Genomic DNA, 23,015 nt, shown 5'->3' on the forward strand with positions numbered 1-23,015 from the left:
TGTTGGACAATTTTCACATTCACATTGGAATGATTAAACATAAGAAAGCTCTTAAAGTTTCTACACTTAGATTTAAATTATATACAGTTTTTTTTTTTTTAAAAAACAAAAGAAAATCGACTAATGGACTGCTAAGGGGATGATTGTTTGTATAGACTTTCGTATTTTATTTATTTTTATGGCTACCGTCCATAACCAGCAATACTTTAGGGTAAAATATTTTTGTCTTTTTACAGAGATCCTCAAAGATGCGAATCTTCTGTTTGGAACTGCTCCTTTTCAGCCTGACCCTGGCAGCACCAGTAAGCATTTACAAATTCAGTTGCACATCATATAATCTCTTGCTCTCTTTATCTATTTTTCCTTTAAGCAACATCTTTGTAAACTAGTAGCACTTAGCTAGTTCAGTTACAATAAAATACCAAACACAGAGGAAGTATTCAACATTTGGCACAAATGTCTGTCACCAAGGAGGCCCTGAATGAACATGTAAGAAGAATTATAAGATGTCCACATGTTGCCTTTGGAGAAGCACCAGAAAGAATATTTTCAAGAAAACCAATAGCCAGCCACAGTGTTTCAATCAGCTAATGCCAATGAGCAAATATACTCAAATTGTAACATGTCAAAAGAACTTCTCAGTATTTTACCAAAATCTGAAAGGGTTTGACTTGGATGCTCTAAGGCTAAGCAACTAGACTGTATAACTGCAATACTACACAAAGGAACCAGAGCTTTTCTGTAATTCTTCCAACATTCCAACACTGTGAGATCCTGGTAGTGATTTTCTCTTCATCAGCGAGGCTAAAGATGGAAAGAAGTTCCCCATAGCTTAACCCAAATCAAGCTCCAGTTTCCTTCTGTGTCTTTTCTTCTCCTTGGTTCATGCAGATGAACAGGATGTGACTAAATCGTCTTATGAAAATGCTGAGTGTTACAGATATTTTCTGCCAAGGAGACACAGTACTCATAAAATAATGTCTGAAAAACATCCTAACTTCTCAGGGTAACCTTTTCAGTTGGAGAAGCGTGGAAGCAAGTGGTCATTCTGTTGTCAGAGAAAAACTTACATACAGGTCCTGAGAGAGTGGGTAAGCGACCACTGACAAGCATGAGCCATGCCAGCCACAGAGGAGAGTAGGAGTTGAGAAAACAGATCCCCTCTCAGCACGCATGCTCCAACAGACCTGTGGGAGTGCATATGGCTTAAAATAGACATCTGCCAGGCCCAATACACACAACTGACTTTGCTCAGTCAGGGCCACAGGGGTACGTGCTTAGGCATGAGAAGGATGGAGTGGGTCCTGCTGACCCAGCTCAATCCCACCCGCCGAGGATGGGTCTATTTTGAGCAACACATTCCAAAGAACAGCTGGAGTGGTATCTCTGACCATTTTCCAGTAAATGTGCTAAGTCAACACCAATCCACTGACCACTGGTCAAGAGAGGATGCCAGTCTTCTTCCTCTGAAGGAAACAAGGCCATCTCCATTTCAGAGCCACGTTCAAGGGCAGAACTGCCAAGTGGGTGGGGAGGGGGTGCGGGAGGAGGAGGGGTGCAGATTTCAAGTGAAAGAGGTTTGGCAAGGATACAAAGACAAATTTGGAATTACAAATAGCTATATGTGATGTTTTCTTTCAGATATGGATTCTATTTGGGTAATTATCTAAATTATTTAATTACAGATTAGGCATATCAGAAATCAGTGTATACTGAGCCACTTACTTATGTTCTGGAAATATAATCCAAATTCAAACTCTAGGAGAGGAAAAGGTTTTCCTCAGTCTTCTTTGGGTCTCTGGCTGATCTGAAAATGAAACCAACAAAGACAGATTAACAGGAGAAGAGAACACAAATTTTTTTTAATAATTTGACCTGTACATGGAAGCCTTTACAAAAGAATGAGGATTGAAAGACATGGCGAGGGCAGGAGGTTTTTAATACCATTTAGACAAAGTAATAAGATATTGTGAAGAACTGACAGGACAAACAGGATAGGATTAGATAATTCTTATCTTCCATAATTAGGACTAAGATTAGTTTAACAAGATTTGTTTGCATATCCCTCTGTGCCATCTCTAGACTGATAAGAGATTGTCTCTAGTAAAAGAAGAATTTATTCCCTACCTTTAGGCAGAAAAAGGGAAATTTTTTCTACATGTTCTATTTCTTAATTGCCTTCAGCTCAAAATAATTATGTCAAAAACACATATTTAGGGGACTTCCCTGGCAGTCCAGTGGTTAAGACTTCGCTTCCCAATGCAGGGGGTACAGGTCCGATCACTAGTCAGGGAGTTAAGAGCCCACAAGCTTTGTGGCCAAAAACTAAAACATAAAACAGAAACAATATTGTAACAATTTCAAAGAAGACTTTTTCAGTGGTTCACATTTTTAAAAGGCATATTTAGGGGTAACATTCTTGTTTCCTTCAAAAACAAAATTTTAAGTGGAAAAAGTAAAATATGATTGTTGGGCCATGCAATTCAATTAATAATCATCAATATGTAATTAGACCATAAAGCCTTTGTTATAGGTTACTTTGTTACAAGTTCATGATTTATTATTGTGAACTATATTTAGGTGCTCTATACTATCATGTAAGTTATTAACACATTGCATGTGTGTTCTGTAAGAAGATACTGAATACCCCAAACTATCATTTCTTTCTTTTGCTTAATAGGTACCTATATCATTTTTTAATATTTTTTCTTTCCTATAGCACTATTTCCAGAACTATTTAAGCTCTTTTGATATTTCTGAGGAATAATACAATGTTCTAAATTTATATGCACATGATTGCATAAGAACCAACAAAAGGAGGGGGCAATAAAGGGTAGAATTATAAAATATGCCTTAGGGGGTAAAAATTACTATAAAATTGAAAAAAAAAGTAATTTTCTTGGTTTTTTTTTTTTGTTAGGCAAAATTCTGGATTTTTGATAGTGGAAGTAACAGAAAGCTTAATGGTTCATAGTGCCATTCTATAACTCACATTCTATACAATACAATCTTTCAAAATGTCATTTTCCCTTTCCCTGAAAGAAAAAACTGCCCAGGTGACTGGCAACACTAAAGTCCCCTCTCCAGTGTATTCCTTCCCCTTTGGTGCAGGGCCATGGCTTCACTCTTGATGGACCATCAGGAGCATCATATCCTAATTCTAAGAGCAATGACTGAACTTACACAATCAATGCACACACAATCCACACCTCACTCAACTCTGATTTTAGTTCACTGATACCAAACACTTCCAGTGTGCCAGGGAAAATTTTTCAGTGGATACAAATGACATTTAAGCTTTTTCACTTGGAGGGCCACCCCTCCCAACTCAGCTGTTCTCCCGCACTGCACGAGGTTCTGTAGTAGAGACAGCACTGCCTTCCTCTAGGAAGGAAGGTCAGCACCCTCCTTCAATGAAGAAACAAATGTGATGTATGTGCCCATCTTCTTCTGGTCAGAATGATTTTCTACATTGAATAACCCAGTGAGAGAAAAGGGTTTCTCAGGTGGCACACTGAAGAATCTTCCTGCCAACGCAGGAGACTTGGGTTTGGTCCCTGGGTTGGGAAGATCCCCTGGAGGAGGAAATAGCAACCCACTCTAGTATTCTGGCCTGGAAAATTCCATGGACAGAGGAGCCTGGTGGGCTACAGTCCATGGGGTCACGAAGAGTTGGACACGACTGAGTGGCTGAGCACTGAGCACTGAGTGAGAGAAAAATAAAGGAGACATTTATTGTTTGAAGAAATGAATGAAAGAAGAAATATTTGGTGATGTTTTATTTCTTGTTTCCTTTCAGACATTGCAACCACAGGCTGAGAAAAAGAAGCAAGACTATGTGGAAGAACAGAGGGTAAACAGAATTATTCTTCTTAAATACACCTCTTCCAACTCTATAAAGAGAAAAGTCAATACGGGGAAATTTTTAACTGCCAAAATATTCCTGTGTACCTAGAATGGAAATGGAAAATTACACAACATAATTTTGGCACTTTAATTCACACAATGTGTGATACAAAAGAAAAAAGCCTTCTGAATGGGAACTTGTTTCTCTTCATGTGATTTCTTCCTTCAGAGGGATAAAACTCTAGGATGTTGCTATTAGCAAACAATATTTTCCCATGCATGTACATGATAACAAAGTAATAAATGAGGGAGAAAACAAAGGGAAGTGAGTTAACAAGTCTTTATGAGGAATTCTGTGTACATGGAGTTAGTTTTCACATGCAACCAGAAAGTTAAACAAGAACTCTCAGTATTTCATGTCACCAAATTGCAGTTTACTTCTGCTTAGCAGGGTTTCTTCTGGCAGTCTCAGAAAATTCTGTTCTAAAAACTAACAATCTTCTGTTCTCTATCTTAGCTTAAAATTACAAAGGCAAAAACTACAAGCTTAAGAGCCTGAATGTTTATGCTGTGAGTTTTGCCAATTTTGACATCAGCATGAATTCTGTAAAATCTGCCTTTCTCCTCATCCCCCTGCCTTCTCCTACCTGAAAATATTACCAATTCTCCATTTGAATTTAAATTTGATAGTAAAATTGATACACTCTGGGGGGAGAGAGCTGTTTGATACTCATCATCAAACCGATGATGAAAACCGATTTAGAGACAGACGAAACAAGCTGCTCTCTTCGGGAACTGGCTGACATACGCCCTCCTGTGGTTATCAGAAGTACTACCATCTGTTAGATGCATAAGTAGACTTCATTGGAGTTAAAAATATCTTGTACTATTAAGAAGAGAGCCAGAAAACTTCTAAATAAGAGATAAACCCACATTAATACAATGTTGTGTTTTTGTAGATAACGTACAAGGGTCACCATGAGAAACATGGGTATTATATGTTTAAGTATGTTTCCACCTCGTCTGGAAGGAAAAACCAAACTGATATGAAGGTAAGCCGAATCCCAGTGATCCTTATCCTGAGCCAGCTCTGGATCAACACCAGGAGAAACTGTAAGGCAGACAGTTTACTTTCGTCTGGTCTGGAGTTTCTGTCTCTCGCTGGTGCTTTTGTCCTTTTCCCCTGGTCCCAGGCTCCTGGAGCATCTCTGCTATGGACCTCTGTGTCCCAGAGTCTTCCTGATACAGACAGGCCACCTCGTGCCCTGGCCTAAACCCTGCCCTGCTTCAAGACCTGCCATAGCACATGTGATGCTGGTGGGCCCCAGACACCCATGAGTTTTTCATGTTATTGCTTCTGTTATTGCTTTCATGTTATTGCTTCTGAGTAAAGTAAAGTTTCTCCACAATTCAAAGGCATCAATTCTTTGGCGTTCTGCCTACTTTACAGTCCGGCTCTCTCAAAAGTACATGACCGCTGGGAAGACACATATACAGCCTTGACTATACAGACCTTTGTCAGCAGTGTAATCTCTCTGCTTTTCATCACACTGAGAAGTTTGATCCTTTATAAGGAGGTTTTTGGACATAATGTATCATATGCTCTTATGGGGGAAGGGATTAAAAGGAAATAATTTTGACCTTTTTTAGGAAAAAGTGACACATTTTAATGTCCCTTAAATTAATTCTACAGATGACACTATCTGTGTCAGGATGCTTAGAAGAGAAAGAATAAGCGCTCTGTCACTGGAATAAAACAATACTTCTTTTTACTCAGTCCCGTTTTGTAAATTCATTGGCCAAAGAGCTAGAAACAGTTTAAAATGCCATCAGCAAAATGACTATTTACTTTTTTCCCAAATCTGGCTTCATTCCCCATAAAAGTAGCAGTTTCCCTTCAGAATGTTATTTTGTTCTGCTCAATATTCTTTAAATGCATCTCTAAGACTTAACATCTCTAAGACTCAGTGTCTTTTAAACTTATTGGTTGTAACAAATATATGTTGAGTGCTTCCTATTGTGCAAGATATTATGTGAGATAAATGATTGAGAAAACTTAACTCTTCCCAGGATTTCAGAGTTAGAAAAGAATAAAAGGTTCTTACAAAAATGATTATAACCTGAAAAAGAAAGTGCTATCTGAGTGGTACCCCCAAAAGTCATGCTTTAGGGCTTGGAGTAGAAAAGATCAGTTCCTAAACTGGTGCTCACGGAAAGCTATATATTTGAAATAATTGAGCTAGAGGATGAGTAGGATTTGAGCAAACATTTGTGTGGGAGAGACTATTCTCCATGAAAGGAATAATGTGAGCCAAGGCATGGAGATAGGAAAGCAGGATATAGGAAAGAAGATTGGCCAATGGATGTGTTCACTGTTCAACCATCATACAATCAACAATGCAATCAGAAGTCAACTGGCGTAAGCAAACACAAAATGACTGACCATCATATACCACAATTTAGAAGTTGTTTAACTTTTTTTATAAAAGAATTCTGTTTGATTTTTAAATAAATTTACACAGTTATTAGTATGCATGTTACTGTTTCAAAAGCAATAAAAGCATCAAATATAAAACAAACCTTCCCCCTTCAGAATAGGAAGGGGGAAAAATTAAGAAGGGATTATTATAGAGTACCTGTTTAACTCAAAAGTTTCTATTAGCAGTGAGCTAATGAACTTGGTTGCAAAGGAAAGTATAGACGTCCAGGTAAAACTTTCCCAGATGCAATGTCTTAAGTCAAATGTTTAAAATACTTTTTATTCTGAAATAACTCATTATAAAGCTTTTGTATTATATTTTCCCTCATCAGAAAACCTCACTTATTTTCAGAATGTACCTGCCACTATAAAAGATTAGTAAATAATAACTCCCCAAAATAAGTCATTTCAAATTATATCTTTAAAATACTACACATTGAAATGTTTGTGTACTTCATATTAGCCAGCTTCGTAAGAATAGAAGAAGTGAAGTGAAGTGAAGTCACTCAGTTGTGTCCGACTCTTTGCAACCCCATGGACTGTAGCCCACCAGGCCCCTCCAGCCATGGAATTTTCCAGGCAAGAGTACTGGAGTGGGTTGCCATTTCCTTCTCCAGGGGATCTTCCTGACCCAGAGATCAAACCCAGGTCTCCCACATTGCAGGCAGACGGTGGCTCAGAGAATAGAAGACACCCCCATAAATCATTTTTATCTTGACAATTACCCTCTGCCTCCAACGTTAATAAGATTTATGTATAAAAGCAGGCAGACTTCCAAGTAGAACAGTACTCCTATTTGAGGATGGATCTGTATCTAGTGACCTAATAACAACGACCTGCACATGTCAACCTGGTGAAGACAAAGCATTCAGTGAATATGGAGGAAACCTTTCCTTTCCCAGAAGGGTTGTACATGAAAGAGGAAATAACCTTAATGACTGTTTCATCAGGAAAAAAGGGATACTAGTTACTGGTTGCAAGTTAAAAAAAAAAAGAAAAAAAATTAGAATATCCTTAAGTGAAATTATCTGACATGAAAAGTAACAAGCAATTAGCTGATAAAATGTTCCAGGATGGACCAGCTGACCATAGGTCATATGTGTGAAGGACGTGGGCTGGGAGGCTGGGACACCAAACTCTGTCTCTAACTGAATGTTGCATTTGGAGCTCAGATTCTATAGTCTCTCAACAGCAATATATCTAATATAAAAGTTATCTTTTTTCTTGCTTTCACTATTGCATGTCAACATTCTAGTTATTAAAGAAAAGAAAGAAAGAGAAGCCGCTCAGTCATGTCTGACTCTTTGCAACCCCATGGACTGTAGCTTATCAGGCTCCTCCATCCATGGGATTTTCCAGGCAAGAGTACTGGAGTGGATTGCCATTTCCCCTTCTTCTATTTGGGCACCAGTAGAAGGTTTTTCTTCATAACTTTTTTCTTTGGCATATTCCTAATCCACGTGATTACATCTCACTCTTAGACACTGCAGCAGACTCCTACCTGTTCTTTCTTAGCTTGATTCCTCCTTGTTACTCTCTTGCTCATACACCATCACTGCTTCTCCATCCTCTATAAAATAAAACCAAATTCTTCTGCCTGAAATTCTGACACTCTGTATGTCTGTGCAAACCCTGACTGAATGTGAGGTCTCTGCCCCACCACATCACCCCCACACTTCATAAACCCTGTAGGACCACTACCTCTGCCATTTAATAAGTCATCAGGTACTGCCTGGAACACAAAACACCAGCCCAACTTCTTATATGTCTCAGTCCCTCAATAAATATCTCTTATTTTGATTTCATGTTATCCACCAGTTCAAAGGTTTATGTAGTAGTGTTGTAAATTTTAGCTCACCTTACAAGCTTGGGGTGGAGGGAAAGTATGCTATTTATTCTGTCTATAATTGTTCTGTTGCTCAAGAGCTCTTACCCGTGTGTTAATAAATGGGGAGGGAGTATGCAGAAATTAATTTAAATTCAACCTATTTAAATTAAGTTTATCTAATCTTTAAGACTTCAGTCTCTTTTGGATAAAAATGCTCAGATGCTCACTTCTGCCATCTCCCCCTAAGATGGCAAGCGTGCATACGAGGGAGTCAGGTATGGCTTGACACCATCCACTACATGTGCCCAGGTTACTCGGTCATGTCCAATCCTTTGCGACCTCATGGACTGTAGCCCTCCAGGCTCCTCAGTCCATAGGATTTTCCAGGCAAGAATACTGGAGTGGGTTGCCATTTCCTTCTCTAATCCACTACATACCATACGCCAAATGTACACACGTGGCTTATACACTAGTGGAGGGGAAGTCATGGCATCCTCAGACACGGAAGGGACAATACTGCTTGCCCTGCCAAGTCACTGGCTACAATGGCTTAGGACCAAACAGTACAGTCTTAGGGTGATGGAGGGGACAGTGGGGATTCAGCCTCTCCTGGATCTCATGGACAAGGTAGATCCCTCTTTGTCTGCATTTGTCTCACATTATTCCTAGTATATATGCTCCATCTAAATACATTGCTCCTTTTAGAGCCACTTCACTCCCTCTGGTAAGCTCCTGAAAACTCTCAGATGCTTCCATGTCTAGCCTGTGCCACAGAGAAAGAGTGAGTGGGCAAAATCAATCTCAGTCCCTTTTCTTCCTGACCACGTTGTTCAAGCTTCTTGCACCTTGGCTGTACCTCAGGTTGGTAAGGTGCTGTCTATGAAGCTGCATCCTTACAGACCTTCTTCCCGAAAAGGAAAAACTGAGGCACAAGCATAAACACTCTTCGTCTCCACTCTCTTTTTTCATCCCATTATTCTCTCAGAGGCTTTTCTTATCTGGGACTTCACTACTTAAACTTATGATCTAGAAGAGTAGTTCTCAAAGGGTGGTTACAAGCCAGCAGCACCAACATCAGCTGGGAACTTGTCATAAATGCAGATTCTAGAGCCTCACCCCAAGCCTACAGAATCACAAACTCTGGCCATTGGGTCCAACAATCTTTGTTCTAGTAAGCCTTCCAAATAGTTCTGATAAGTGCTAAATTTGAAAACTATTGATCTAGACTATCTAATTTGGATTATTACATGACAAAAGAGGAAGAAAATAAAGATAATGATTACCTTTTCAGACAATAACTAGGGTCACTAACAGTTGTTGCAAGATCCTTTGTTTGAATGTCAGAAGCTCAGTATTACCTACAACTTCTATTTGTATATCCTCTGTAAAAAAAAAAAAAAAAAAGGAAAAAGAAGAGAGGAAAATATTTATACCTTTGAAGGCCAGGACCAAAACAAAGAGAGAGAATAGGGGTGTGGGGAGGGGGAGAGAGAGAGAATAATCACGTTTGAAAGATGAACTCCCTTTCACTTGAAATGTCTCAAGGTCACCAGGTGAGGACCATGCTCTGTCTTCCTTAAATTCAGATCCTCCTTTAAAATCAGGCCCTAATCTATATTTCAAAATTTACTTCTCTTCCCTTAGGATTCTCCTTTTTATCATTCCCTTTGGCTTTCTCTACTCCAGCCTTATAGTTTTATTCATATTATCTTTCAAATGTTTCCTGTTTCCAAACATTTGAATATGCTACTTAATCTTAGGACAGTTTCACCATTTTCTTTTCATGTATTTGAATCTCACCCACTCTTAAAGCCTTGTTCATTCTTCTTTTTCTGTGAAACCTGCTTTGGCCATTTCAAAATTATCTCTACCAACAAATCTCTTTTGAGTTAAAAGATTCTTTTTATTAAGTATCTGGTGGGATTTTAAACATTATTGCCTAAGAATTATTAAATTTTAAAAGCTTAACATAAAATAATCACTTTATATTGAAAATTATACTTTAGCAGGAAGAAAAAAACAAAGGTATTGCTCTTCCCCATTCTGGCAAGAGAAGTCAAGAGCCAGCACCTAAAGAAAACATCGTCCTGAAAAAAGAGGAAGACTTGTTCCTTCCTAGAACCAATGAAAATAACAAAAGCACAAAATCTCAAAGTCTTTTGGGAAATAAACAGTCAACGAATGAAGACTACATTATCAGTAGCAAAGAAAATGCCCACAGTGACCTAAAGATGTCCATTTATCCTGAATCGAAGGGGAAGCACAGGGCTGAGGACAGAGACAGTGCTATCCGCAAACTACACAGCCAAGAAGGATATGGCGCAGCTCTCATCAGAAATAGCATGTACCACGGAATGGAGCCCAGGACTGTGACTGAACTCTTGGGGGGAGAAAACAAAGAGAACAAACCGAGGAATGTCCTAGGCAAAATTCCAGCAGATGCCAACTACGCTAAAGCCCCCTCACAACTTAAGAATCACCAAAGAGATTCCCAAGCCCAGAATATTCCAGTAAAAAGCAAATCTACCCACCTCACCCAACACAACATGGACTATCTAAAACAGCTCCCCAAAGTAAAGAAAATCCCCAGTGATTTTGAGGGCAGTGGTTACCCTGATCTTCAAGGAAGAGGAGATAATGATCTCTCTCCTTTCAGTGGAGATGGTCCACCTTTCAAGGACATTTCTGGTAAAGGAGATGCTATTGATCCTGACCGAGAAGGTACAGATATTCAAACAGAGCTTTCCAGCCCAAGTCAAACTGAGACCACCAGTCCTGATGCAAAAGGACCAGGTTATAATGAGATCCCAGAGAAAGAAAGGAATGGCAGAAAAACTACAGGAACCAGGGGTAAAACAGCCCAAGAGGCAAATACTGATGTAAGCCTAGTGGAGGGCAGCAATGACATCATAGGTGGCACCGATTTTAAGAAACTCCCTGGGCAAGAAGGAAACAGAGTGGATGGCGGCAGCCAAGATGCTCATCAAGGGGAAATAGAGTTTCACTACCCGCACGTACCCTCAAAAAACCAAAGGAAAGACGGCAGTAGAGATGGAGCTGAAGGTACTAACTATAATGAAATTCCCCAAAATGGTAAAGGTAGCAGCAGAAAAGGCACACAGCATTCTACTAGATATCAAGAGCCCTCAAAGGAAAAACAAAGATTTCCCAGTAAGAGCGAAGGTCAGGGCCAGCTCATTCCTCCTCGTGGTCTTGATAATGAAATTAAACATGAAATAGGTTCCCATAACGGTCCCAATAATGAGGGAACCATAACAACACACAGCAGGAAAAATCATTATGTGCCCCACCGACAAAATAATTATGCATGGAACAAGGGTGGGTCACAAAGCAAAGGCACCTGGGGTTACAGGAACTCCCATTCCAATAGGAGGTTTCGCCCCCCTAAAAAGCATGACAGTAGTGAGTCATCTGACAGTGGCAGTTCCAGCGAGAGTGATGGTGACTAGAAAATCCCAGCAGGACAAAGATTTGAACACTTAGTCATCAGTGACTTAACAGTACCAAGGGGGCCCACTTGATAGCAGATCAGATGAACGACAGAGTCAGGAACTGAATAAGCCAAGAGACCTGGCCTCCTGGGGAGAACTATTGCTATCTTAATGGTCGTAGTATGAAATCCTCATGATGCTTTATGAAATTTTATTCAAAGTTATGATGCTTTTTTAAGGAAAAAAAAATCATTAAGGATTCATGGAATAGGTAATATTTGAATAGGTATCATTTAAAAATAGGTTGTATCACAAAACCCCTTGTTGTTTGCTCTGTAGACATGAAAAACAATATGTCTTATATGATAATCTGTAATTAAATGACCTATAAGAAAGTCTACTGTCTGTGGTGCTTCCTTTAAGACTCAACAAGATGAGTTCTGCCTCTGGCAAAGGCACTACTATGAAATTAATCCACTGACTAAAGCTTGAAAGCCTCCCTTCATCCCACTCTGCTCAAGCCAGTATTTCCTTTTTTCTCTGACCTCCTCTGCTCTAATAAAGATATCCTGCTTCATGTCCTTCTGTGCTCTTTTCTCTGTTGCACTTTTATAATTTCTTCTAGAACAAATTTTACTTCCTGACACAACTGTTCATGTTACCACTTTTCTCAGTTCTACCTCTTTCTAAACAAAGAGGGGAATGGGTTTGCTGGAGGGAAAGAGGGAGAATTTAAGAAGGAGACACACAAATGAAAAACCAAGATAAAAACTTACTTTGGCAAATATTATTCATTGGCTGATTCCAATCATCTCAAGCCTATTTCTTTTTTCTGGTCTTTAGTGTAGATGCTTTCCCAGCTAATGGCCTGTGATACCATTCTGGAAATTAGCCCTAAGCCTCCTGATCAGAAACGGAAGCAGAATTCTGGAAGGCTTTTGCTCTTCTTGGTAAGAGTGTGTACAGTTAGTACCATCCTTCCTCTTTTCTTACCCTGTTCGTTGTTTAACATCAACATGATGCCTGGAGGTGCAGCAGCCATTTTGTGGCCAGGAGGAAAGGCATGCGATAATAGAAAAACAGAACTATTTTCATCTGCCATTTACTTCTTCTGGGGATAGAACCTACATTGGCAGGCAGATTCTTTACCACTAAGTCACCAGGAAAGCACACAGAAACCTGTACTAACATTTAAGTTGCAGATAAGTAAGTTGAAATTGACCTGCTAGCTTTATCCCAGATTATATCAGACCTTTACATGGTCTGGTCTGATCACATGAAAAACACTTGGTGCTGTAAAGGAAAAACAATGAGCTAACAGAGAGAACAAAGGTTTTCTTTGGGTGATTACAGATGAGATCTTCCAAAGGTCGTCTGTCCTAGTCTGCTACCTACTGGGGAAACTGCATTTCAATTCTCTCGTCAGATTTTAGTTCCTCTGTCCCAGCCTCAGTATTCATGCATATTTATTCAAAACACTGAAAATGTTTGATTTTCCTCATCCATTTAAGGGAAACACTAAATGTGTCAGCATCCATGATGCACTGCTCAGAGATGATGCAGACTGGAGCGATGAGTCCAAAACAGAAGGACCAGAGCTTTGGGAGAACCGCCTGCAGTCAGGCAGTGGATCTCTGCTTCATCCAAATCCAGGTTTCAGCCACCAAGCTGCACTACCTTCATTTTTTTTTTCCGTTTTTAAGTAAACATAGATTTCAAAAATAGGGCAGAAAATTTCAACCTCACCAAGGTGCTTTCCATGCAACTACTGAAATGGGTACCGTCTGCCACCTTGTGCCCAAAAAGAAAAGATCACTGCAGGCTCTGGAATTTATTTTTACACTTGCTACTCCCTCCAACCTCACTGCATCAGATTTCTCAGCTTGTAAATATCTACTTTGATTTGTTAGCCCTAATTAAACTGCTCTTGGCAACTACAACCAGTCAAGATTCCTGATCCTGTTTGGGATGACATTCAGCTCAATTGAAGAACACTTACTGAATGACCACATTTTACAAAACTCCATGGGGATCAAAAGAAAGAAAAGAGATGTTCCTGGCTCTTATCAAGATTGTAATTTAGTCAGGAAGACAGGCATACAAGATACAAAGTAGAATGTGCTAAGTTCAATCATAGAAAAAAAAAAAAGTAATTAAAGGAGTTCTGTGGAAAAAGATGAACTCTCGCTGAAGGAAAGAGCAAAGATGAGTAAAATCCATCCTCCTTGAGGTATGACACATGCAGAGGGGCTGTTGATAGTTCCAGTGGACAAATGAGGACCTGACCATTGAATGCCTTAAATGATACTATATATATTTTAGAGCTAAAGAAAGATCATTCCAACAATAGGACAGGGAAGTAGTGGTGATGGGACGGGGTAGGGAGAGTTGGAAGGCAGAAGGCAGGCTGTCAGTTCAGCTCAGTTGCTCAGTCGTGTCCGACTCTTTGTGACTCGGTGAATCACAGCACGCCAGGCCTCCCTGTCCATCACCAACTCCCGGAATTCACTCAGACTCAAGTCCATCGAGTCAGTGATGCCATCCAGCCATCTCATCCTCTGTCATCCTCTTCTCCTCCTGCCCCCAATCCCTCCCAGCATCAGAGTCTTTTCCAATGAGTCAACTCTTCGCATGAGGTGGCCCAAGTACTGGAGTTTCAGCTTCAGCATCATTCCTTCCAAAGAAATCCCAAGGCAGGCTGTAGGGACAACCAAAGAGCGATCACTGTAATCCCTAAGAAGCAACCTGGTCCCCTCATTCAGTCTTTAGGACACACACTCAATCAGGCACTCGAGATGCATTAGTTTTTAAGACACTATGAAGCCTGCATTTCAAAAGCAACATCTAACAAGATGAACCCTGCAGGTCAAGATATTGATACCTAGAATCATTGGCATTAAGATATTGTATTAGCTGGCCCAAAGGAAAAGGAGAAGAAACAGCTGGGTCTGTATGAAAGTCATGGAAAGGGGAGCTGGGAACAGATAAAGAAGAGGGAGGAATAAAGGCTTAGAAAAAACTTAATGAGGAAATTCGGAAAGAAAGGAAAACAAAACTCCAATAAAATCTCAGGGCCAGAAACCCAGATAAGGACAAAGTAAAAATGGTGAGGGGATTTAGCCAATAACTGCAAGTAAATCTACCATAACTTATATGGTCTAGACTTTAGCTAGTAAGGACAAGAAGAGCTGAAAGGTAATTCTGTTTTGCTAAAAGAATAATACTTTGTAAAGTCATAGAGAGCGTTTAGAATAGCAGATACACTCCCTGTTTAGAAATATGGCTACTGCTATACCAGTGACTCTTGAGCAACACGGGTTTGAACTGTGAAGGTCCACTTATACATGGATTTTTATCAATAAATACAACACTACATGACACAGGGTTAGTTGAATTTGAGAATGAGGAACCACAGATACCAAGGGCCAACCATAAAGTTATACAGGGATTTTCAACTGTAAGGAGGTCAGTTCCCCATAACTCCACATTGTTTAAGGGTCAACTGTATTTGATTTTTTTTATCAATTTATTTTTTTATGAGGGATAATTGCTTTACAGAATTATGTTGTCTTCTGTCAAACCTCAACATGAATCAGCCATAGGTACATATATATCCCCTCCCTTTTTTGTTTTTTAGAACTTTTAAAAAAATTTATTTTTTATTGAAGGATAATTGCTTTACAGAATTTTTTGTTTTCTGTCAAACCTCAACATGAATCAGCCATAGGTATACATATGTCCCCTCCCTTTTGAACCTCCCTCCCATCTCCCTCCCCATCCCACCCCACTAGATTGATACAGAGCCCCTGTTTGAGTTTCCTAAGCCATATAGCAAATTCCTATTGGCTATCTCTTTAACATATCATAACGTCAGTTCCATGTTACTCTTTCCATACATCTCACCCTCTCCTCCCCTCTCCCCACATCCATAAGTCTATTCTCTATGTCTGTTTCTCCACTGTTGCCCTGTAAATAAATTCTTCAGCATCATTTTTCTAGATTCCATATACATGCTTTAGAATAGGATATTTATCTTTCCCTTTCTGACTTCACTCTGTATAATAGGTTCTAGGTTCATCCAGATCATCAAAACTGACTCAAATGCATTCCTTTTTATGGCTGGGTAATATTCCATCGTGTATATGTACCACAACTTCTCTATCCATTCATCTGTTGATGGACATCTAGGTTGCTTCCATGTTCTAGCTATTATAAATAGTGCTGCAATGAAAAATGAAAAATGGGATACATGCGTCTTTTTCAATTTTGGTTTACTCAAGGTATATGCCAGTGGGATTGCTGGGTCATATGGTGGTTTTATTCCTAGTTTTTTAAGGAGTCTCCATATTGTTTTCCATAGTGGCTGTATCAATTTACATTCCCACCAACAGTGCAAGAGCGTTCCCATTTCTCCATACCCTCTCCAGCACTTATTGTTTGTAGTCCTTTTGATGAGGGCCATTCTGACAGGTGTGAGGTGATATCTCACTGCAGTTTTGATTTTCATTTCTCTGATAATGAGTGATGTTGAGCATCTTTTCATGTGTTTGTTAGTCACCTGTATGTCTTCTTTGGAGAAATGTCTGTTTAGGTCTTTTTCCCACTATTTGATTGGGTTGTTTCTTTTTCTGGCACTGAGTTGTATGAGATGCTTGTATATTTTGGAAATTAATTCTTTGTCAGTTGTTTCATTTGCTATTATTTTCTCCCCTTCTGAGGGTTGTCTTTTTACCTCGATTATAGTTTCCTTTGCTGTGCAAAAGATTTTAAGTTTAATCAAGTCCCACTTGTTTACTTTTGTTTTTATTTCTGTTACTCTAGGAGGTGCGTCATAGAGGATCCTGCTTTGATTTATGTCATCAAGTGTTCTGCCTATGCTTCCCTCTAAGAGTTTTATAGTTTCTGGTCTTACATTTGGGTCTTTTATCCATTTTGAGTTTATCTTTGTGTGTGGTGTTAGGAAGTGTTCTAATTTCATTCTTTTACATGTAGCTGTCCAGTTTTCCCAGCACCATTTATTGAAGAGGCTGTCTTTGCCCCATTGTATATTCTTGCCTTTCAAAAATAAGGTACCCATGGGTGCATGGGTTTATTTCTGGGTTTTCTCTCTTGTTTCATTAATCTGTATTTCTGTTTTTGTGCCAGCACCATAGTGTCTTGATGACTGTAGCTTTGTAGTATAATCTGAAGTCAGGAAGGTTGATTCCTCCAGCTCCATTCTTCTTTCTCAAGACTGCTTTGACTATTCTGGGTCTTTTGTGTTTCTATATGAATTGTAAAAGTTTTTGTTCTAGTTCTGTGAAAAATGTCATTGGTAATTTGATAGGGATCACATTGAATCTGTAGATTACATTTGGTAGTAAAGTCATTTTCACAGTATTGATTCTTCCCACCCAAAAACATGGAATAACTTTCTATCTGTTTATGTCATCTTTTATTTTTTTCATTAGTGTCTTATAATTTTCTGTGTACAGTTCTTTTGTCTCCTTAGGTAAGTTTATTCATAGATATTTAATTCCTTTTGCTGCAATGGTGAAGGGGATTGATTCCTTAATTTCTCTTTCTGATTTTTCATTCTTAGTATATAGAAATATAAGTGATTTCTGTGTATTGATTTTGTATCCTGCAACTTTGCTAAATTCACTGATTAGCTCTAGTAATTTTCTGACACTATCTTTAGGGTTGTCTATGTACAGTATCATGTCTTCTGAAAACAGTGTGAGCTTTACTTCTTCTTTTCTGATCTGGATTCCTTTTATTTCTTTTCTTCTCTGATTGCAGTAGCTAGGATTTCCAGAACTATATTGAATAATAGTGATGAAAGTAGACACCTTTGTCTTGTTCCTCATCTTAGGGGGAATGCTTTCAGTTTTTCACCACTGAGAATAATGTTTGCCATAGGCTTATCATATATGGCCTTTACTATGTTGAAGTAGATCCCTTCTATGCCCATTTTTTGAAGAGTTTTAATCATAAATGGGTGCTGAATTTTGTCAAAGACTTTTTCTGCATCTATTGAGATGATCATATGGTTTTTATCTTTCAGTTTGTTAATATGGTGTATCACACTGATTGATTTGCATATATTGAAGAATTCTTGCATCCCTGGAATAAACCCAACTTGATCATGGTGTATGAACTTTTTGATGTGTTTCAAAATTCTGTTTGCTAAATTTTTGTTAAGTATTTTTGCATCTATGCTCATCAGTGATTTTGGCTTGTAGTTTTCTTTCTTTGTGTTGTTTTTGTCTGGTTTTGGTAGCAGGGTGATGGTGGCCTTGTAGAATGAGTTTGGGAGTGTTCCTTCCTCTGCAATTTTTTGAAAGAGTTTTAGAAAGATAGACATTAACTCTTCTCTAAATGTTTGACAGAATTCTCCTGTGAAGTCATCTGGTCCTGGGCTTTGTTTTTTGGGGAGATTTTTGATCACAGCTTCAGTTTCAGTGCTTGTGATTGGGTTGTTCATAATTTGTATTTCTTCCTGGTTCAGTCTTGGGAGACTGAACCTTTCTAAGAATCTGTCCATTTCTTCCAGGTTATCTATTTTATTGCCATATAGTTGTTCATAATAGTCTCTTTAAATCCTTAGTATTTCTGTATTGTCTGTTGTAACCTCTCCTTTTTCATTTCTAATTTTGTTGATTTGATTCTACTCTCTCTTTTTCTTTATGAGTCTGGCTAAAGGCTTGTCAATTTTGTTTATCTTCTCAAAGAACCAGCTTTTAGTTTTATTAATCTTTACTATTGTTTCTTTCATTTCTTTTTCATTTATTTCTGCTTGGATCTTTATGATTTCCTTCCTTCTACTAATTTTGGGAATTTTTTGTTCTTCTTTTTCCAGTTGTTTTGTGTCAAGTTAGGTTATCTATTTGATGTTTTTCTTGTTTCTTGAGGTAGGATTGTATTACTATATAAACTTCCCTCTTAGAACTGCTTTTGCTTCATCCCACAGGTTTTGAGTTGTTGTGTTTTCATTGTCATTTGTTTCTAGAAATTTTTTGATTTCCCTTTTGATTTCTTCAGTAACCTGTTGGTTATTTAGAAACGTGTTGTTAAATCTCCATGTGTTTGTGTTTATTACACTTTTTTTCTTGTAACTGATATCTAGTCTCATGGCACTGTGGTCAGAGAAGATGCTTGATATGATTTCAATTTTCTTACATTTACTGACATTTGATGTGTGACCCAGGATAGATATGGTCTATCCTGGAGAATGTTCCATGTGTGCTTCAGAAGGAGGTGTATCCTTCTGCATTTGGATGGAATGTCCTGAAGATATCAGTGAGATCCATGTCATCTAATGTATCATTTAAGACTTGTGTTTCCTTATTACTTTTCTGTTTTGATGATCTGTCCATTGGTGTGAGTGGGGTGTTAAAGTCTCCTACTATTATTATGTTACTGTCAATTTCTCCTTTTATGTCTGTTAGTGTTTGTCTTATGTATTGAGGTGCTCCTCTGTTGTGTACATAGGTATTTACAATTGTTATGTCTTCCTCTTGGATTGATCCCTTGATCATTATGTAGTGTACTTCCTTATCTCTTGAAATCTTTATTTTAAGCTCTATTTTGTCTGATATGAAGATTGTTACTCCAGCTTTCTTTTACTTCCCATTTGCATGGAATATAGTTTTCCATCCTCTCACTTTCAGTCTATATGTGTCTTGAGGTCTAAAGTGGGTTTTTTGTAGACAGCATATATGGGTCTTGCTTCTGTATCCATTCAGCCAGTCTGTGTCTTTTGGTTGGAGCACTTAATCCATTTACATTTAAAATAATTATTGAGATATATGTTCCTATTGCCATTTTCTTAAATGGGGTTGATTTTGTAGATCTTTTTTCTTCTTTTGTATTTCTTGACTAAAAAAGTCCCTTTAACATTTGTTGTAAAGCTGGTTTGGTGGTACTGAATTCTCTTAACTTTTGCTTGTCTGAAAAGCTTTTTATTTCTCGATCAATTTTGAAGGAGATCCTTGCTGGGTATAGTAATCTTGGTTGTAGTTTTCCCTTTCAGTACTTTAAATATATCCTGCCATATTTCCTTCTGGCCTGCAGAGTTTCTGCTGAAAGATCAGCTGTTAAGCGTATGGTGTTTCCCTTGTATGTTACTTGTTGCTTCTCCCTTGATGCTTTTCTTCTTTGTGTTTAGTCTTTGTTAGTTTGATTAGTATGTGTCTTGGCATGTTTCTCCTTGGGTTTATCCTGTATGGGACTTTTTGTGCCTCTTGGACTTGATCAACTATTTCCATTTCCATGTTGGGGAAATTTTCAACTATAATCTCTTCAAAATTTTTCTCATACCCTTTCTTTTTCTCTCTTCTTATGGGACCCCTATAATTCAAATGTTGGTGTGTTTGATATTGTCCCAGAAGTCTCTGAGATGATCCTTAGTTCTTTTCATTCTTTTTACTTTATTCTGCTCTTCAGAAGTTATTTCCACCATTTTATATTCCAGCTCACTGATTTGTTCTTTTGCTTCAGATATTCTGCTCTTGATTCCTTCTAGAGTATTTTTAATTTCAATAATTGTTTGTCTCTGTATGTTTATTCTTTAATTCTTCTAGGCCTTTGTTAATGTATTCTTGAATTTTCTCCATTTTGTTTTCAAGGTTTTTGATCATCTTTACTATCATTATTCGGAATTCTTTTTCAGGTAGTTTGCCTATTTCCTCTTCATTTATTTGGACTTCTGTGTTTCCAGTTTATTCCTTCGTTTGTGTAGTATTTCTCTGCCTTTTCACTATTTTTTTTTTAACTTATTGTGTTTGAGGTCTCCTTTTCCCAGGCTTCAAGGTTGAATCTTTCTTCCTTTTGGTTTCTGCCCTCCTAAGGTTGGTCCAGTGGTTTGTGTAAGCTTTGTATAGGGTGAGATTTGTGCTGACTTTTTCTTTATTTGTTTGTTTTTCCTCTGATGGGCAAGGCTGAGTGAGGTGGTAATCCTGTCTGCTGATGACTGGCTTTGTATTTTTGTTTTGCTTGTTGTTAGGTGAGGCGTTCTGCACAGGGTACTGCTGGTGGTTGGGTGATGCCAAGTCTTGTATTCAGGTGGTTTCCTTTGTGTGAGTTCTCACTATTTGATACTCCCTAGGGTTAATTCTCTCGTAGTCTAGGGTCTTGGAGTCAGTGCCCCCACTCCAAAGACTTGGGCTTGATCTCTGGTAAGGAACAAAGATTCCACAAGTGGTTTGTTATGGCATTAAGTGAGACTAAAACAAATATCCAAAAGTGAGAAGCCAAAGATGAACCCCAGACAAATGGCAGGTACAAAATAATGCAAATAATAATTAAAATAATGGAATATACACATATACATATACACCCATGAGCAAAGTAAAAGCAATCCAATAAAAATAAAGTACAGTAGACTGACCTGGTGAACAAAGGAAATCAAAAATTATATTTACCAGTTAAGAACAAAACTAACTAAAGCACAAACTCAAAAACAAAACTAAAGCAGGGTGCCAACTGGGGAATAAAGCAATGAAAACAAAACTAACAAAATGTTGAGAGGAAAGGAAAGAAAGAAAAGAAAGGAAGAATAGATATGCAAAGTTAAATAGAGGTAGATGAAGAGGATTTATATAAATTAAAGATTAATTGCAAGGGGAAAAGAACAGTAGGAAAGGCAAACAAAGGAATAAATGTAGAAAAAATATAATAGGTTTAAAAAAATTTTAATTATAAAAAAGAGAAAAAAAATTTATTTTATTTAAAAAAATATTATTACCATTGTTATGTTAATAAATTAGTAATAGATCTGAAATAAGTTTAATTTGACAATTTTTTAATTTAAAATAATAAGAGAAGCCTTCAAAAGATCTCACAGAGACAAAGAAAGAATAAGAAATCTATGGTAAACTGGTAATGAAAATAATTATAACCACATAAACAGACATTCAAAATATAAGATAAACTATTTTAGGATTACAAAAGTAGAACACTTTTATGAAGTAGTCTTCTCTGAAAACATACAACTCCTGAAAAATCTTAAAACTTGAATTTATCACTAACCATAAAAGAAGCTGGAAAATATTATTTTCCAACTACCTCTCAAAAAATCCTCAGGGCCATATGGCTTTACTGTTATGTCCTTTCAAACTTTTGACAAATAGATAATTGGTATGATACACGCAGTTTTGGAAATAGTGGGAAAGATGGAAAGCTGTTCCTTTCATTTTATGAAGCTAAGATGGCCTTAATACCAAACCCTTAAAAAATACAGAGAAAAATAAGAAAACCATAAGATAAACATCATTTATGAACAAAAGTGAAAAAAATCGAAGCAAATTTAAGTGTAAAAGTACTTTCAAAGAGTCATTCAGTATGATCAAAAGAATTTATCCCAGAATATTAGCAAATCCAGTCTTATAATATATCACAGGTCCTGTAACACAGCACATCAGAAGTTCCTCTCTTATTAAAAAATTTTTTTAATTCATTCAACAAATATTTGAGTTGAGCTGAATCCCTTCAGTTGATTGTTTACTGTGTGCCAGATACTGCTAAAAATGCTGGAGATGCCTTTCTCGAGCTTATATTTAACGGGAGTGAGACAGTAAACAAAAAAAGAATAATAGAATACGTTAGTTGGTGCTGAATGCTGTGGAAAAAATTAAGTAGAGAAAAGTGACAGAAATTGGTATTTTAAATAGGATGGTCAGAAAAGGCTGAATGGAGATAACATTTGGGCAGAGTCCTGAAGAAGGTAAGGGAGCTAGCCACGTGGACCTAAAGGAGAGAAGAGTTCCGGGCAGAATTTATAGCAAGTGTAAAGGCCCCGAGGCAGCACTCTGCCTGGTGTACTGAGAAGAGCAGGAAAGCCAATGGGGTTTGAGTGGATGTGCAAGGGGGCATGGTAGGAGATTAAGCTCAAGCACTGGAGGAATAGAAGACCAAGCCTGTAAACGAAGGAGTGAGATGGAAATCCAACTGATCATTGTGAACAAAAAGTGCATGACCTGACACCTTAAAAGGATGACTCTGGCTATGGTGGCAGAGAACAGTAAAGGTGGAACGGTAAAGGTGGAAGCAGGGTAAGGTCTGGAGGCTGATTAATAATCTAGATGAGGGGTATGGCGAGAAGTGGTTGGATCCTGTGTGTGCATGATGCTGCCTGAGCTGATGAGATTTACTGATGATTTGGATAGGAGGTTTTAAAAGAAAGAAAAGGGGAACAAATGATTTTAAATTTGGACTGAGACACTGGAAGACTACAGATTGTCATCTTTGAACACTCAACATCCATTTTCTGATTTTCAAATTATTAGTAAACACAGAATATCAGGAAAGAATATACTCCTAACTATGATAAAGAATAGCTATTTCAAAACAGCTAATATTATGAGTAATGGGAAAATGTCAGTGGCAGTCAAGATTTAATTTTTAAAAAATAACCAAGAGTTTATAATGG

General features: G+C 38.0%; 1 protein-coding gene and 1 long non-coding RNA gene across 2 annotated transcripts in view; one reads left to right on the forward strand and one right to left on the reverse strand.

Moving 5' to 3' along the window:
- The window catches only part of LOC147370932 (uncharacterized), a 78,356-nt gene extending 76,548 nt beyond the window's left edge, over nucleotides 1–1,808 (reverse strand). Inside the window, exon 1 of the long non-coding RNA XR_015165640.1 lies at nucleotides 1,726–1,808. This is a non-coding gene — a long non-coding RNA (uncharacterized LOC147370932). The remainder of the gene's footprint in view (nucleotides 1–1,725) is intronic.
- On the forward strand, nucleotides 249–11,623 carry MEPE (matrix extracellular phosphoglycoprotein). Its single transcript, XM_086406402.1, has 4 exons — nucleotides 249–302; nucleotides 3,800–3,853; nucleotides 4,806–4,898; nucleotides 10,160–11,623. The coding sequence occupies exons 1-4, from the start codon at nucleotides 249–251 to the stop codon at nucleotides 11,621–11,623; spliced, it is 1,665 nt and encodes a 554-aa protein (XP_086262528.1).
- Nucleotides 11,624–23,015: the final 11,392 nt, after the last annotated feature.

The sequence above is a fragment of the Bos grunniens genome, chromosome 6, assembly GCF_055505025.1.
Source record: "Bos grunniens cultivar Pamir isolate PY7600 chromosome 6, Bosgru_T2T1.0, whole genome shotgun sequence".
Lineage (NCBI taxonomy): Eukaryota > Metazoa > Chordata > Mammalia > Artiodactyla > Bovidae > Bos > Bos grunniens.